This window comes from Pelophylax lessonae, assembly GCF_965119305.1.
Source record: "Pelophylax lessonae genome assembly, chromosome: 9".
In the NCBI taxonomy this organism is placed as follows: domain Eukaryota; kingdom Metazoa; phylum Chordata; class Amphibia; order Anura; family Ranidae; genus Pelophylax; species Pelophylax lessonae.
In genome coordinates this window covers 214,169,555-214,187,173 of record NC_138776.1, presented here as the reverse complement: position 1 = coordinate 214,187,173, position 17,619 = coordinate 214,169,555, and the positions used below count along the sequence as shown (strand labels likewise).

Sequence of the window (17,619 nt, the reverse complement as noted above, 5' to 3'; positions counted from 1 at the left end):
TCCTCAAGGGACACGTTTCACTCATCAGGGGTGTATTCACGAATTTATCATATATAGACACCATGGTCACACAGCATATTTATTCTGTTTTTGAACTTAAACTTTAAAGGGTTAGTTCACCTTTACCAAAAAAACTGCTTATGCAGATAAGGGGCATCTGTAAATTAAAATTACTGGAGGAAAAGTTGGCACTGGGGATAACCACAACTAGCGATCTTCTTTTATTGATACAACATGCATACCTGCTGTAAAACACCTAATGTGTTTTGGCTGTCAGGGCTTAGTCATGGCCAAGACTAAGGCCTAATGGCCGAAACTCGTTGGCTGTTTTATGGCTGCTAGTAGTTCTACCCAGTGTTGACTTGTTCTCCAGTGATTTATGATACAGAGGTATTGGCAGTCTGACAGTCTGAGCACCGGTGGAGCTGGGGTTTTGAGAGGGTGGAAGTGCTAACACACCTCTTTTCCTTTGGATAAAAACATACTGTGAAGCTTTGACTAAAGTTGAATAATGCCCTTGCTATTGGTGTAAACCATTTATATACCCCATGAAGCCTGACTGGGACATTGCTAAGCGAGGCCCAGCTGGTATTGTTGTTCTTCACCATCACAGGAGTGAGCTCTTTCTCTGATTCAAACGCAGTGTTTTGAGAGATGTGAAGGTGAACAGTAACGGCTAAGTGTCCTTAGCAGTGTCCTAGGAGTTTTCCATTCAAGCTTCATGAGGTATGTAAATAGTCTGCATCTATTGCAAGCGCATTATTCAACTTTGGTCATAGCTGCACAGTTAGTTTTTTTCTACAGTTTCCCCTCATCTGCATAGGCAGTTTTTGGGTAAAGGTTAACTAACACTTTTCTGCAAATGTGTGATATAACCGTTTCCATGTGAATATTTTTGGAGATGCAGCAAATTCAGTTGTAATACAAATGGATGAGATTTTGGATGAGATGTTTGTCCTTAATTTAAGTACTTTTTTCCAATCCACTTTAGTTTATTAGACTTTCTGTTAATGAATTACAGTGATGTGGTGTTCTTTCCCATTAATGGTAATAGCCTTTTCATCATCCTTGTTATGTGGCTGGCTGTGTTCCATCTCACTTCTCTGGCCAGTCCTCTCCTTCTGCCACACTTTCTCTTCCCGACAAATTACATTCCTTATGACTGAGGCTTCATGACTTATGTCTAATGGATGAAGCAATGCAGCTTTAATTTGTACAAGAGCTTGAGATATTGAAAAGAAATTAAATTTGCTGTGATTTTTTGCTGCATCTGCTTAGCATCGACTTGGTAATGGTCATAGTTCTAGTCAGTATTTTAACATCTTCCAGCTACAAGATGTCTGAGCAGTAGCCCTGGTAAATCTCTAATGCCTTGAAGATGTACAAGATCCTGGACACCACGCTTATTAGCTTGCTTTATGTACTTACCTATAGTTAACTGAGTTAAGAACACACAGATCTGTTTTCAGTAATGCTCATTATGTAGCTTTTGTGAATTTCATGCTTTTATAATTTTCTGGAAGCTTTTGCACAAAGGATTTAAAGAATTAGGGCATTGTTTGTGTGATTTAAAGTCAAGCTCTAGCATTGTTTGAAAGTGTATATAAACAAGTTTTAAAGCGCTGTATAAACTGTTGGCGCTATATAAATCCTATATAATAATAATAAACTGGGTACACACTTTAAAATTTTTTGCATTCAACCCGCAAAAAAAAGTTCGCTCTCCGGTCAGAGCCACTAAACTGACTATGCAAGGATAGTATAGTGATCTCCCCCTGCTAAGCTATTGCCCCCCCCCCCCCCCCCCCCATTGGCTGAGACCGCTGACCTGGTGTCGGTTGGCTGCTGGTTTTCCAGCATGCCTGTCTGACAGGAGCCGGCCAAACAGACAGACCGACATACACACGGTCCCGAAAGTCGGACTTCTTTTTTTTTTTTTAACTGGCAAATATCGCTCGACATTTGGCCCACATATACCTGGCTTTACAGTAGACTTCTTCTGTTTGCTTCCTTTTGGTCTAGTAAATACTGTATACTGTTGCAAATGTTAGATCTGATAAGTGCAAAAATACCTGTTTTCTCTTCCAACAGTCGCCGCCTCTTCATATTCGTCACTAATGGGGTTATTGACCTTAGCTCCGTAGGAGTAGCTAGGCAACAGAATATATTAATATCAAAGCTTTTAGCATATCCCACCCCCAGGGGGTGGTCCCCTCAGTCAATATCTCCCTACTTCCTGCATTTCCAACTCAGTTTCTAATGCCTAGCTCAGGAGTAGGTTAGGCTGTTCCTGTGCTGGGGCTCTTAGTCTCAGCTTCTTTTCTCTTTTTGATTTTCTTTGGAGTTTTTTCTCTTTCTTTTACTTAGCTGTTTATTTTCAGCGTTAGTTAGCTTCTTCTGATGAAGATGATCGTGCGGAGCTGGGTCTCAGTCTGGCCACCCTGGATCCCAGGGCTCAGGGCCAGGGGCTTCCCAGCCTGCCATCGAGCGTTCAGCTTAGGTTTTGCCCTGGCACATTGGATGACCCATCCCTGTTCGCTGCAGGGATGCTATCGGTGAGGTGGCTACCTCACTGGACGCCATTGCGGTTTCGCACCGCAGTTCCGCTGCGTCATGCTTGCGACACTCCCTGTCCTCAGTGCAGCGGTTTGGTCGCTGGAGCAGGCTCCCCACGCCATCAGGACTGGTAAGTGTAACTCTATGTGGGAACCTGTCTATTTGTGTGTCAGTCTGGGACTGTGACCCTGCATGTCTGTGTGGCTGCTGTGCTCCCTGTCAGTTCCTGTGTGGACTTGCTGCCTGTGTGTGGGCTGTGAAGGGGGGGGCTCTCCCGCTCTGCTGGATGTATGCATGAAGCAGTCAGACTTTGAGGCATGCTGTGCGGCGATTTGAGGCAAAATCATAGGTGACCGGTCCTGGGTGGTACTGCACGGCGTTTTGGCGCCAAACACCGCCATTTTAGCAGCGATCGATCAGGCCACATGTCGGCGCCATGTTCTATTTGCCCAAGGAATCCTCAGTCGGGCGGCCATGTTTGTGTAGCCTTGCATAGGCTTCATAGGGGCGGTCAGTCTTGCATCACTTCCTTTTGCTCTGGGACAGCGATCGGTGCAGCAGTCTGTGTGATCTCTCCAAGTTTTTATCTCCCCTTTTTTCCTGTATTTCTTGCCCAGTTTCTTGTCCCTGTGGGGGTCTGTGTATTCAGTGGGTGCGGTGGGCTACGCTCGCCGCAATCTTAAAGGGGCAGTACCCCTTTCTTCCTTATATTGCTGGGGCATGGATTCTCAGGATTGCAAGTTTCCTCCCACCTTGGTGGGGGGCCAAGGGGCTGCTGCTTCCCCCGAGGGGGTTGATCTGGCCACTATTGTGGCAAACTTAGCTGCTCAAGTGCAGATGCTGGTGGCTGATCGATCCACAAAACGGCCCAGGGTGTCTATTTCCTCTGATTCAGAGGGCGATGGGGCTGCTATGGCTGGAGTGCCCTTCTCAGGGTCTCACTCATCCCTGGACCTTGTGGGGTCTGACGGGGAGGCTGAGGTGGAAGGGGTTGATAATTCTCCCCCTGGCTCGTCTGAAGAGCTTGCACTCATGGATGAGTTAGTTGCTTCTATCAAGCAAATGCTGCATTTGCAGGATGAACCATGTCCTCCTGCTTTGATGTCCTCTTATGGGACGCAAAGGAAACGCAAAACATCGCAGGTTTTTCCTTGCTCTACGGAATTTCAGCGCGCTGTTGATGAGCAATGGCGCAATTTAAAAAAGCCTTTTGCTGTGCCAAGTAGGTTCAAGCTGCGTTATCCCTTTACACCAGCTACTGATGAGCGTTGGTGTGTGCCGCCTCAGGTGGATCACGCGGTGGCAATTTTGAATAAATCAACTGCGATCCCTGCTGAGGATACCCCGGTGTTCCGGGACCCGACGGACAGGAGATTGGAATCTCTGGCCCGTCATGCCTATACGGTTGCTGGCTCTATGCTGAAGCCTATTTTTGCTTCCATTATGGCAGCCCAGGCTATTGCGGATTGGACGCAGGTGCTCAGGCGCACTCTGGTGGCTGACTCTGCCCCGCTGACAACTTTGGCTATGGTGGATCAGATTCATCAGGGTGTCATGTATTTGTGTGATGCGGACTTAGATTTAGTCCCTTTGGCTGCGCGTCTTTCTAGTGTGGCGGTCTTGAACCGTCGCCTGATATGGCTGAAATGTTGGTCGGTTGACCAATCTTCCCGCAAGACTTTGGCTAATTTGCCCTACGCGGGATCTCGCCTTTTTGGCGAATCTTTGGATACTCTGATAAAGGGTATTTCTGGGGGTAAGAGCACTCTCTTGCCCTAATCTCACAAGAATAAGTTTGTTCGTGGTAAGAAGAATGCCTCGTTTAGGCCCTCTCAGGGGTCCTTTCGTGCCTTTCGGTCGCACTATAAGGGTAAGCCCTTCAAGGGCCAAGGCTCCCAGAGGAAGCCGTGGACGGGTAAGCAGAAGTCCGGCCAGTCCGGGCCCGCTGCCCATAACAATGCGGCCTGAAGGGACGCCCTCACCCGGTTCTGGGGTGGGGGGGACGTTTGCTCGGTTTTCTTCAACCCTGGCTGGATCGCATTCGGGACAGGTGGGATCAGGAAATCGTTCGATCTGGATACAAGATCGAGTTTCTTTCTCGAACGGCGGGCAGATTTTCCCCCTCAAACCTTCAGCTGACTCCGGAGCGCTTGCAGGATCTGCACCTGGCGGTGCGGGACCTGCGGGCCCAGGGAGTGGTGGTTCCGGTGCCTCACCGGGACAGATTTCGGGGGTTCTATTCCAATCTGTTCACTGTGCCCAGAAAGGAGGGCAAGGTACGTCCGATTCTGGACTTAAAAGCTCTGAACCGCTTTGTGCGGGTTCGCAAGTTCCGCATGGAATCCCTGCGATCAGTGGTGGCTGCCCTGGTTCCGGGGGAATTCATGGCCTCCATCGATTGAAGGATGCGTACCTTCACATCCCCATTTTCGAGGGTCACCAGAGGTACCTTCGTTTTGCCATTGCGGAGGATCATTATCAATTCGTGGCGTTACCCTTTGGTCTCGCTTCGGCTCCGCGGGTTTTCACCAAGGTGCTTGCGCCGGTTCTGGCCTTATTGAGGGCCCAGGGCGTTTCTGTCCTGGGGTATCTGGACGAAATCCTGATTCGGTCCGCGACTAGTCAGGGCCTGGTGAACGACCTGTCCATCACGATGCAGACTCTGCAGGAATTCGGTTGGACGATAAATTTTCCAAAGTCAACGTTGTGTCCGTCGGTTCGTCTTCCCTACCTGGGGATGATTCTGGACTGTTCAAGCGAAGGTCTTCCTGCCGGAAGACAAGCTTCGGACACTTCAGTGCGAAGTCAGGTCCCTCAGGGACAATCAGTGCTCGTCCCTCCGGACGTGCATGAGGTGTCTGGGATTGATGGTTTCGGCCTTGGAGGCGATTCCCTTCGCCCAGTTTCACACGCGGGAGCTTCAGGCGGAGGTCCTGGCCAAGTGGGACGGGCGTCCGCAATCTCTGGATCTGCGGCTGTCGTTGAGCCGTCTCACCCGCAGGGGTCTTTTGTGGTGGCTCCAGTCCCCGGCGGTGTCGGGGGGCAAGTCTTTTCGTCCTTTGTCATGGACGGTGATCACCACGGATGCCAGCCTGTTGGGCTGGGGTGGTGTTCTGGGCGTTCTGTCCGCCCAGGGTACTTGGTCGAAGGAGGAATCCTCCCTTCCGATCAACATTCTGGAATTGTGAGCGATAAATCTCTGTCTACTGCGTTGGACGGACAGGCTTCAGGGCCGTCCAGTTCGGGTACAGACGGACAATGCCACAGCGGTGGCCTACATCAACCACCAAGGGGGCACCAGGAGTGCCCGAGCGGCTCGGGAAGTAGCCGACATTCTGTCTTGGGCCGAGACGCACGTCCCGGCGATATCTGCAATTCACATTCCGGGGGTGGAGAACTGGCAGGCGGATTATCTGAGCCGCCAGACCCTGGACCAGGGGGAATGGTCCCTTCACCCGGATGTCTTCCAGATGTTGTGCGCGAAGTGGGGGTCCCCAGATGTGGACCTATTCGCGTCTCGTCTAAACCACAAGGTGGAAAGGTTCGTGGCAAGGACACGCGATCCTTGGGCAGACGCCTCAGACGCGTTAGTGGCGCCCTGGCATCAGTATCGTCTGATGTATGCCTTTCCACCGATTCAGCTGCTGTCCAGGCTCCTTCGCAGGTTGGCCTCGGAACCGCACACGTGATTCTGGTGGCACCGGACTGGCCTCGCCGGTCTTGGTACGCAGACCTCGTGAGTCTGGCGGTCGACGCTCCGTGGCGTCTGCCACTTCGAGAAGATCTCCTGTCTCAAGGACCGATATTCCATCCTGCTTTACAGTCGCTGGCTTTAACGGCCTGGCTGTTGAGAGCCAGGTCCTGAAGGATAGGGGTCTTTCCCCTGAGGTCATTCCCACTTTGATCAAGGCTAGGAAGGCATCTTCGGGGAAGATTTACTACCGTACTTGGAAGGCTTACTTTGCCTGGTGTGAGTCCAGGGGGTATTCCCCTCGCTCGTACTCGGTGTCGAGAGTGTTGGCTTTCCTTCAAACGGGCGTGGACCAGCGTTTGGCGTTGGCCACAATAAAGGGTCAGATTTCTGCGCTGGCCATTCTCTTTCAACGCCCTGTGGCGTCTAACTCTTTGGTTAGCACCTTTGTTCAAGGGGTGCGGCATTTGGTCCCTTCTAGGAGGGAGCCTTTGCCTCCATGGGATTTGAACCTTGTTCTGTCCGTGTTGCAACATGCTCCTTTTGAAAATATCAGGGAGATCTCGTTGTCTCTGTTGTCCAAGAAGGTTGCCTTCTTGGTGGCGATCACTTCGGCTCGCAGGGTGTCGGAGCTGGTGGCCTTGTCCTGCAAATCCCCGTATTTGGTGATTCACCTGGATAAGGTGGTCTTGCGACCTAACCCGTCTTTTCTTCTGAAGAGGATCTCAGAATTTCATCTCAATGAGGATATTGTTCTGCCTTCGCTTTGCGCGAAGCCTAAACATTCGAAGGAGGTGGCTTTGCATTCCTTGGATGTTGTTAGGGCGATGAGGGTTTACCTGTCATCAACTAACTCCTTTCGCAAGTCGGATTCTCTCTTTGTCCTTCCTGAGGGACCTCGGAAGGGCATGGCGGCCTCGGCTGCGACCATCGCCAAATGGATCAGACAGACGATTGTGCAAGCCTATGCTTTGAGGGGGAAGGTTCCTCCTTTTCCTGTGAAGGCCCACTCTACCAGGTCTCTGAGTACGTCTTGGGCCTATCGTCATTAGGCTTCCGTGGCCCAGGTGTGTAAGGCGGCGACTTGGTCGTCCATTCACACCTTTTCAAAATTCTACAAAGTGGATGTTCAGGCATCGGCAGATGCTTCCTTTGGCCGTAAAGTTCTTAGTGCGGCGGTGCCTTAGGGTCCCTTGTTTGGGTCCTTGGCTGTTGGGATGTCTTTATCCCTAGGTTACTTGTTTTCCTGGGTTGTTGCTCCTGTTGAGCACATTTTTTCCTGTTGCCCAGTTGGTTCTCTTACTTGGTAAGGTTCCTTTCTCTGATGTGGGTACTGCGTTGCTTTAGGCGCGGCTGCCACCCCTCATGTCTATACTGCTATGGGACGTCCCCATTAGTGACGAATATGAAGAGGCGGCGACTGTCGGAGGACGTAAGAGAAAACTGAATTTTTGTAAAATCTTACCTGTAAAATTCCTTTCTCTGAGTCCTCCGACAGTCGCCGCCCCCGCCCCTATTTTGGGGTTTGTTTATGTTCTCTACTGCTATGCTACTGAAACTGAGTTGGAAATGCAGGAAGTAGGGAGATATTGACTGAGGGGACCACCCCCTCGGGGTGGGATATGCTAAAAGCTTTGATATTAATATATTCAGTTGCCTAGCTACTCCTACGGAGCAAAGGTCAATAACCCCATTAGTGACGAATATGAAGAGGCGGCGACTGTCGGAGGACTCAGAGAGAGGAATTTTACAGGTAAGATTTTACAAAAATTCCGTTATTCCTTCCAGAAATCTTGTGAGCTAATAACATCCTGTGCTCTCTGCCCGTTCTACACTGCTGCCAGTTACATTGTTTCCAGCTCTGTGGACTACAGATTACTTCCCCTATGTTATGAAGAAGAAAAGAGGGGGAAGTGGCCTGTAGTTGGTTCCTGTAGTGATAACGCTGCTCCTGCATAGATGCAATACAGTGAGTTATTTTCACCATAGGACAGGAAGTGTTACTGACCGGGTCCCCAGGTGAAAATAAAGAAACAAAAGCCTGAAAACCATATTCAACTATATAAGAGCTAGTTAACTGCTACAGTATATATACAATTCTTGTTCTTGGGTTATAATAAACTTTAAATTTTTTAGTTCAATTTTCTGCCACATTTTTTACTTATTTGTGACACCCATTTTGGAGATTTTGCCTTCCTTTTCACATGATGACTGTAGGAGAACTGGGGCTTGCAACTGTCATTGGGACAGAAAAGCAAGAGACCGTAATAAAACACTGTCTGAAGTTGTCACATTTCCCCTCTTACGGTTTGGGTTTTTTTTTTGTCCCCCATTGAAGAGAATTTACTACTTTAGATGTTAAACCTGCTAGCCTGTAGTTACCAGCTATTTCCCTATTACCCTTCTTATTATACAGTATTAACTGTTCACCAGTTTTGGGGAGCTTCTCCTTTTAGAAGAGATTGATTACAAATATCAGTTAATTGCCCAAAATCTGGCCCTCAAGGGTTCTGTTAGGCGCTATGATGAATATTATCGGGACTCACTGGTTTATTAAGCTTTAAGCAAGCCAATTCATCTGCCAGTAGCCTCTGCCTCTATAAACCCTGGCCACTTCACTGCCTAATGGGAAAATACGTAATTTGGCAATAAATACCAGGGTTATAGCTGTAGCTAGATTACATCACCCCGGTATTTTATTTTCCCTCAGGCGCTGAACTTTCAGATAAAAGTGATTCCTGGGGCGGATTCACCAGGGGATCGCTTTTAGAAGCGACAGGAGGAGTGCGCCTCCCGACGCTTCCTGGAGGTTCCTGGGCTTACGTTACCAGTCACTGAGCCCAGGAAACCATCCAGTGGTGCCATAAAGATAAGCGATGGCAAGATGGCCGCCGCTCAGCTCTATGCCTTCGACCAGAGCGACGTTCCTTCCGGTTCTCATGCCATGTAAACATGGGTTTTTTTTTTTCTTTAAGCAAAAGAATAAAAACATTTTTTTTTTTTTTTACTTTTTTGCTTTTAAGGGTAGAGGAGAGATTTGGGGTATCTTAGATCCCAGATCTTTCCATAAAGAGGACCTGTCATGCTGTATTGTTATCGAAAGGGATGTTTACGTTCCTTGGAATAGCAATAAAAGTGATGAAAACATTTATTTTAACCACTTCTGAACCGGAAGATTTTTTGTGATTCGGCACTGCGTTACTTTAACTGACAATTGCGCGTTTGTGCAATGCTGTACCCAAAAAAAATGTCCTTTTTCTCCCACAAACGGCTTTCTTTTGGTGGTATTTGATCACCTCTGCAATTTTTAGTTTTTGTGCTATAAACAAAAAATTAGCGATAATTCTAAAAAAAAAAAAAAAAAAAAAAAAATTCACTTTCTGCTATAGAACATTCCCAATAAAAAAAAAAAAAATAGATAATCAAATTGTTTTATCGTTTTAGGCCAATTTGTCTTCTGCTTGATATTTTTTGTAACAAAAAATCCCAATAAGCATATTTTGATTGGTTTGCGCAAAAGTCATCGCGTCTACATACTAGTGGAAAGATTTATGTCATTTTTATTTATTTTTACTAGTAATGGCGGCGATCAGCGATTTTTAGTGGGACTGTGACATTTCGGTGGACAGATCGGACACCTAACTACATTTTTGACACTTTTGGGATGACCAGTGACATTACTACATAGTTACATAGTAGGTGAGGTTGAATAAAGACAATAGTCCATCCAGTTCAACCTGCGTAGGTGTGTGTGGCTGTAATCATCTCACATAGCCCTGAATGTTCTGATCCTTGAGATGTATGTCCAAGAGTCTTTTGAAAGCCACCATACTTCCCGCAGAAACTACCTCTTGTGGTAGAGAATTCCGCAATCTTGTAGCCCTAACAGTAAAGAACCCCCCACGTTGCCAGAGGTTAAAACGCTTCTCCTCTAATCGCATTGTATGCCCTCGAGTCCTCATGCAATCCCTTCGACTGAATAGCTGTTTTTCTATGCCGAGATCCCCATTGAGATATTTATAAATTGCTATCATGTCCCCCCTCAGGCGTTTCTTCTCCAGGGAGAATAAATCAAGCGACGCTCTTCATAATTAAGGTCCTCCAATCCCCTAATCAGTTTAGTTGCCCTTCTATGGACTCTCTCCAGCTCCAACACATCCCTCCTAAAGGACTGGTGACAAGAACTGGACAGAATACTCCAGATGTGGTCGGACCAGAGTTTTATAAAGTGGAAGGATTATAGTCTTATCTCTGAAATACATCCCTTTCTTTATGCATGCTAATATTCTGCTGGCTTTGGCAGCTGCCGCTTGACATTGCATGCTATTGCCTAATCTATCATCAACCAAGACTCCCAGATCTTTCTCCATTTTTGATTCCCCCAAGGGCTCCCCCCCCACTAACGTGTATTGTGCTTTTATGTTTTTAGTCCCCAAGTGCAAAACCTTACACTTCTCCACATTAAACCTCATTTGCCATGTCGTTGCCCACTCGGTTATTTTGTCCAGGTCATTCTGTAGGATATCTGCTTCATGCTGTGCAGTTATTGCCCTGCCCAATTTTGTGCCATCTGCAAAAACTGATATCGAACTACTTATCCCGTCCTCAATGCTGTTTATGAATAAATTGAACAAGGTTGGTCCCAGGACTGAGCCTTGGGGGACCCCGCTTACCACCTCAGACCAGTCTGAGTATGAGCTGTTTACTACCACCCTTTGGACACGCCCTTTTAGCCAGTTCCGTATCCAAGAGCAAACCCTGCTGTCGATACCTGCAGACCTATTAAGCACTTGTGGGGAACTGTATCAAACGCCTTAGCGAAATCCAGGTACACCACATCCACTGGTCTCTCCCTATCTAGCTCACAGCTCACCTCCTCGTAGAATGTTAAGAGATCGGTTTGACAAGAATGCCCACTTGTAAACCCGTGCTGATTAATGCTGATGATGTTGTTGTCTTTAGCAAACTCTACGATATAGTCCCTTATCATCCCCTCCAGAAGTTTACATACTATCGATGTCAAACTGACAGACCTATAATTTCCCGGGATATGCCTCTGCCCCTTTTTGAATATCGGTATCACGTTGGCTTTCCTCCAATCCCCTGGTACATTTCCTGTCATAATGCTGTCAGCAAAGATCAGGAACAGTGGTCTAGATATAACCTTACTGAGTTCCTTGAGTACTCTCGGATGTTCGCCATCCGGGCCTGGTGATTTGTTTGTGTTAAGTTTATCCAGCCTTTCCCTAATTTTACCCTCTGTTAGCCATAGCGGCAAGTCCTGTGTATTACTACTAACCATACAGTCATGGTCATTGTACCCCTCCTTTTCCTGTGTAAAGACTGACGAGAAAAAGGCGTTCAGCACGGTTGCCGGTAGTTTTGTGGAAGTTAATCGTGAATGGTGATTATGTTTATTCCTGTTTGGTCTGAGGTTTTCCCGCACAGACCCCCCAATTGACGTTATGGAACTACTGTCGGCACTGACTCTACTACTGCCTTCTGTCCTTTGCTCCCTCCTGACTGACTCTACTTCTGAGCCCTCCCCCCCCCCGTCTCCTAGTTTAAAAGCCCCTCCAACTTGGTGGCCATCTTTCTCCCCAAAAGAGCTGTACTGTCCCCATTAAGGTGCAGCCCATCCTTACTAAAGAGCCGGTAGCCAACTGAGAAGTCAGCCCAGTTCTCCAGGAACCCAAACCCCTCCTTCCTACACCAATTCCTCAGCCACTTGTTGTTAAGTTCCCTAAGCTCCTTCTGCCTCTCCTGTGTGGCTCGAGGTACAGGCAGTATTTCAGAGAAAACCACCATGGAGGTCCTATTACTCAATCTATTACCCAAGTCCCTGAAATGATTCTTTAGGATCCTCCACCTTCCTTTTACTTGGTTATTAGTGCCCACATGCACCATGACCGCTGGGTTATCCCCAGCCCCGCCCAATAATGGGTCTACCAGACCTGCGATGTGCCGAACTCGAGCGCCTGGTAAACATACTGTCCGGCTACCGCAATCTTTTCGACACATTGCCCTCTCTGTCCTCTTGATGATTGAGTCCCCAACTACCACAACCTGTCTAACCTTTCCTGAATCTCGGCCCCTCTTCCTCCTGGAGCCGCCACTCCCCTGGCAGCTGGGGGAGGGCGCCTGCTCCAGCACTGCCACCCCTGAGCTTATATCCCCCTCAACCTGCAACTTGGCAAATCTGTTAGGGTATACCAACTCAGGACTGGCCTCCCTGACACTCATCCCTCTACCCTTCCTAACAGTCACCCAGCTGCCTACCTCTGATGCCTGCGTCTCCTCTACTCCTCCCTCCTCTATGCTTGCCCCTGCCAGCGCCTGATGGGTAATGTCCAAGCTCCTTTCCAGGTTGTTGATGCAACGCAGTGTTGCCACTATGTTTTCTAGATCCAGGATCTGGGCTTCCAGAGCAACAAGTCACTCACATCCTGCACAGCAGTATTCGCCCTTGATTGGTTCATCAAGGAACGCATACATGCAGCAAGAAGTGCACTGAGTGGCATCCGCAATCCTGTCGGACATTATTACCCACTACTCTATGGGGATAATGGTAACGACCTGCTATTCCTTACCTACACTACCTCTATCTTCCCTGGTACTAAACCTGGAGTACTCACCAGTCGCTAAGATACTCACCAGTTGCTAAGATACTTACCAGTCTTCCCAGGTACTCAGTCGCAGAGTACGCTCAGTCAGTCACAGGGCACAGTCAGTCGCAGGGCACCGTCAGTCGCGGGGCACCGTCAGTCGCAGGGCACCGTTACACAGCTATCAGTCGCAGAGCACGGTTCACAGCTATCAGTCGCAGAGCACGGTTACACAGCAATCAGTCGCAGTTATAGTTAAAAATATGCACTGTTACTCTACTAATAACACTGGCAGGGTAGGGGGTTAACCCAGGGCCATCAAAGGTTTAAATGTGAGCCTAGGGGGTGTTTTCTAACTCTGGGAGGGATGGCCTTGGGAGTCTCTGGGAGGGAGACTGCCGTTCACTCTCCACAAGGAGCGATCGTGGGTACCCGGCGCCAATCGCGGCCGCCGGCCCAGCGAATCAGCTTCCCCGCTGGTGAATGGGCGCGTGTGCCCCCAGGGCCGCTTTTGCGAACAGCCATACAGGTATGGCGATTTGCGGGAAACTGTCGCCGTATAACTGCGGTGGCTGGTCGGCAAGTGGTTAAAGGGATAGTGAAAAAATTTAAAAAACTTAATAAAATGTAAAAAACTTATATTTTTTTCAGGTGCCCCCCTGTCTCTGTGTGCTCATACGCAGTCGTGAACGCATACGTAGGTCGCACCCACCTATGTAAACGGTGTTCGCACCACATATGCGAGATATAGCCGCAAACGTCTGAGGAAGAGCAATAATTTTAGCACTAGAACTCCTCTGTAACCCTAAACTGGTAACCTGTAGAACATTTTAAATCATCGCCTATGGAGATTTTAAAGTACCATTGTTTGGCACCATTCCACAAGCGTGCACAATTTTAAAGCATGCTAAAAAAAAAATATATCATGTTTTGGGTGTTCGAAGTCATTTTCTAGAAAAAAAAGACAGATTTTTACTTGTAAACAAGTGGCAGGCCTGGTTCTTAAGTGGTTAGAAAAGATTGATTAAAAAGATCAGTTAATGGTCCCAAATCTAGACCTCAAGGTTCTGCTAGAAGCTATGATTAATATTATCAGGACTCATTGGTTTTTTTAACCGCTTCCTGACCGCCCGCTGCAGTTTTACGTCGGTACGTTAAATACCATGTTTATGGCAGCAGATAGCTGCCTTAACCCCGGTATTTTTTTTACAGGGCGGCGGTCCTCTTTCACATAAAAGTGGTCCCAGTGGCACCCCCCTCCCGCCGCTTCCCGTTTTTCCCCGCTTACCTGAGCCGTCAGTAGAAAGCTATCCGGTCCGTCCATGTCCCAAGGAGGAAGGCAAGATGACCCCCACTCAACGCTATGGCCTTGAAGGACCGGAGCTACATCATACCATTAAATGGCCATTTCGTTTTTTTCTTGCTAGAAAATTTTTTTTTGCTTTTAAGGGTAGATGTGGGATCTGAGGTCTTTTTGATCCCAGATCTCATATTAAAGAGGACCTGTCCTTATTTCTATTACATGTTTACATTCCTTGTAAAAGGAATAAAAGTGATAAAATGTTTTTAAAGGGACAGTGTAAAAATAAAAGGTAAAATAAATAAGGGGAAAAAAAAAAACAATTTCAAGCACCCCGTCCCTCTGAGCTTGCGTGCAATTTTGAAGCATGACATGTTTGGTATCTATTTACTCGACGTAACATTATCTTTCACATTATAGAAATATTTGTTTTAAATTTAAAAAAAGTATTTTTCACAAAAAAATTTGCGTTTGTAACACCGCTGCGCAAATACGGTGTGACATAAAGTATTGCAACAATCTCCATTTTATTCTCTAGAGTCTCTGCTAAAAAAAAAAAAATATATATATATATATATATATATATATATATATATATACTGTATATAATAATTTAGGGTTCTAAGTAATTTTATAGCAAAAAAACACTGATTTTAACTTGTAAACAACAAGTGTCAGAAATAGGCTTGGTCCTTAAGTGGTTAAGCTTTAGGCCCCTTTCACTCTGGCACCTTCGTTATGTGGAATCCACTTGCTCAGCAGGGGATCTCTCCGCTGATACCCGCTGAGGAGACAGATGACAGATCTATGTCTGCTCCGCTGTGCAAAGCGGACACAGACACAGTCCCACTCTCCTCTATGGGGCAATCAGATGGAAACAGACCGCCTGTCAGTCTCCAGCCAATGCCATTTGATTCGATCGGACGGATGGAAAATAGGACCGTCATGTGTCCACTGACATCTGCCGCTCCATAGAGGACAATGCAGTGTCCAGTCAGATCCGCCTGAAAAACTAACAGGCGGACCTGATCGGACAGCATGCGTGAAAGGGACCTTAAGCAAGCCAGTTCATCTGCCAGTAGTCTCTGTCTCTATAAACCATGAAATGAACCGTTACCACTAGAACCAATATGTTCCTTCAACTTTCTTTTATTGTTTGTATCATTTATTCTAACGCACCTCCTGAGACACAACTCTGAGGAATAAGCACAGGGGGGCACAGCAGACAACGCTTCTGTCTGTCTGGGGGGGGGGGGGTGGAGTGTTAAATGTATTATCAGATTTAGATACACTAGCCAAACTCTAGCTCACACAAATTACAAATTTTAATCACCCCCGCCAGTGTTAAATGGTTTGTCTCATGCATGTAAACTGATACATTCTGCTGGAGAGCTTGTTCTTTTAATAAAAAAAATCAAACTTGCTGGCTGGTTCACCAGATGAAAATAGATGAACATTTTTGTTTTTGGATTTAATACATTCTTCACTTCAGTGCTTTCAAATGTGCTTATTTCTTTTCTAGGTGCAGAGCAGTACAGTGAATATAAAGGATATGCTGAAACCTACAAATGGGACCGTGTTCATGAAGATCAAGCTCCTAGGTAAGCCTTTAATTCTGTTTTTAATTTTGCTTGTGCGGTAAAAAGATTTTTTTAGATTTCAATGTGGAGCTCCACCAAAAAGGGGGGCGCTCTGTTTGCACCCTCCACTGCCACATTTGTTTTTTTTTTTATTATTGTTATTTTTAGTTTTGTTTTTTTTTGGGGGGGGGGGGGGAGTGAGTTAAGCGGGTACCTGGTTCCCCCACAATCTTCTAGGACACATCACAGGTCGCAGAAGACTAATGGCCCATTCACATCGCACAGCGTAGCTCGTGCATGTGCAGTAGGAAACAGGCTGTGAAGCCACAAGGCTTAACTTTCTGTTTCCCTTACAAAAGATGCCAACGCCTGCACCCAAAGGCGATTGAAAAATCTGTTCTGGTGAGGACATCGCTGGATCCCCGGAAAAGTCTTTTTTTGGGAGAACCCTGGAGCTCCTCTTTAAGAAACTGTTACCAAAATAGAAATAGCCAACAATCCACATGAACAGAATTAAAGCAAAAGAAAACACCTTTTTCTCTTACATTCCTGTGGAGAGGTGTTCTGTCCGGAGCGGTGCCCACCTGGTTCCACGGTATGGTAAGTAGTTGTCCCCCCTCTCCCCCTTGCGGGTTTTGGAGTAGACGTGGGCCCCTCCCTGGGGCGGTGGGACCCTCGGGTTCCCCTCCTTCTCCCCAACCCCTCTAGGGTCACCGTGGGTCTTCCTCACCCCCTCTAGGGTCACCGTAGGTCTTCCTCACCCCCCCACCCCCTCTCTGGAGGTTGTGAGCTGGCTTTTGCCATATGCTATGAATTGGGTGTTGCTGCTGACTGGTTCTATCTGGGGCACACCGGGGGTTACAATGGGGTCCCTCGCCACCCTGGGGGTTAGTGACCTGGGCAGGGGGGGTCCTAAGAGCTCCCCGGCTGTTGTGTTGGGCTGGGGGAGCAGTGGGTTCACATCCGTAGGTCCGCCCTGCACACTCGGCAGAAAATTTAGCTTGTAACCTACCGGCAGGACACTGTTTGGGTGACCCCAGTGAGGGTGGCTGAAGCCACCACCCTTCGTTTGGGCATCTGCCTTCTCCCCCATTGTCCCTGGGTGATCAGATTCGGCGGGCTTCACGCTTAGGCGGCGGGGCGCCCGCAGTAGGCCGCGGCCAAGTGGGCACCTTCTGTGAGTGTCCTACAGCCACCCGCCTTCCCTTGGATGAGATCTGTGCGGCTGGGCCTCTACCAAACTACTAGGCCATGCAGCCAGTTTGGCGCCTTTCTTAGAAGAGGGGGCGCTATGAGGGTGGTCACCTTTTTGATGACTGCATGCCACCATTATTGCATAGGGCACTTTCGCTTTTAGTGCTGCGGACCCTCTGGGTACCTTGCCTGCGCGTCCGCATCATGGCGGACGGCCCACTGTAAGGGGGATTTTCGTTTTCATGTGGGCCTCTATGGAGGTGCTCAGAGGGCGATCCCCTTTTCTCTATCGCTCATTGACAGACGTAGTCCTCGGTGATACAGCACCTTCGGGTTATGTTGCCTCCACAGGAGCAGGACTAGACAGGAAATAAAAATGCTCTGGCCACACCCCAGGGGCAGTCCCCGAGGGTATATCCTCTCTCTCTCCGCCACAGCAAATCAGTTTTTTTCTGTCTAGTCAGGAGTAAGGACCTAGATACCTTGCTGGGATCTTCGGTCCTGGCAAGATTTTTTTCTTAAAAAGATTTTTTAGACCGCTTTTTTCTCCAGTGTTCCTGTGAGATCTTCAAGCAAGAAAGCTGAACTGGGCGACGGGCTGGATGTTGAGATCCGGTGGTCACCCCAGTTCAGCCTACGAGCGCGTGCAGGCCATAGCTCCGCGCTGGGTCGGCCGCGACATAGTCCCACTGG

General features: G+C 47.9%; 1 protein-coding gene across 2 annotated transcripts in view; it reads left to right on the top strand.

Moving 5' to 3' along the window:
• Positions 1-17,619, top strand: part of PARG (poly(ADP-ribose) glycohydrolase) — a 379,986-nt gene that overhangs the window by 241,591 nt on the left and 120,776 nt on the right. For both annotated transcript variants that reach the window (XM_082268024.1, XM_082268025.1), the window contains one exon: positions 15,675-15,753. In XM_082268024.1, the coding sequence (XP_082124150.1) occupies positions 15,675-15,753 (79 nt within the window). The remainder of the gene's footprint in view (positions 1-15,674; positions 15,754-17,619) is intronic.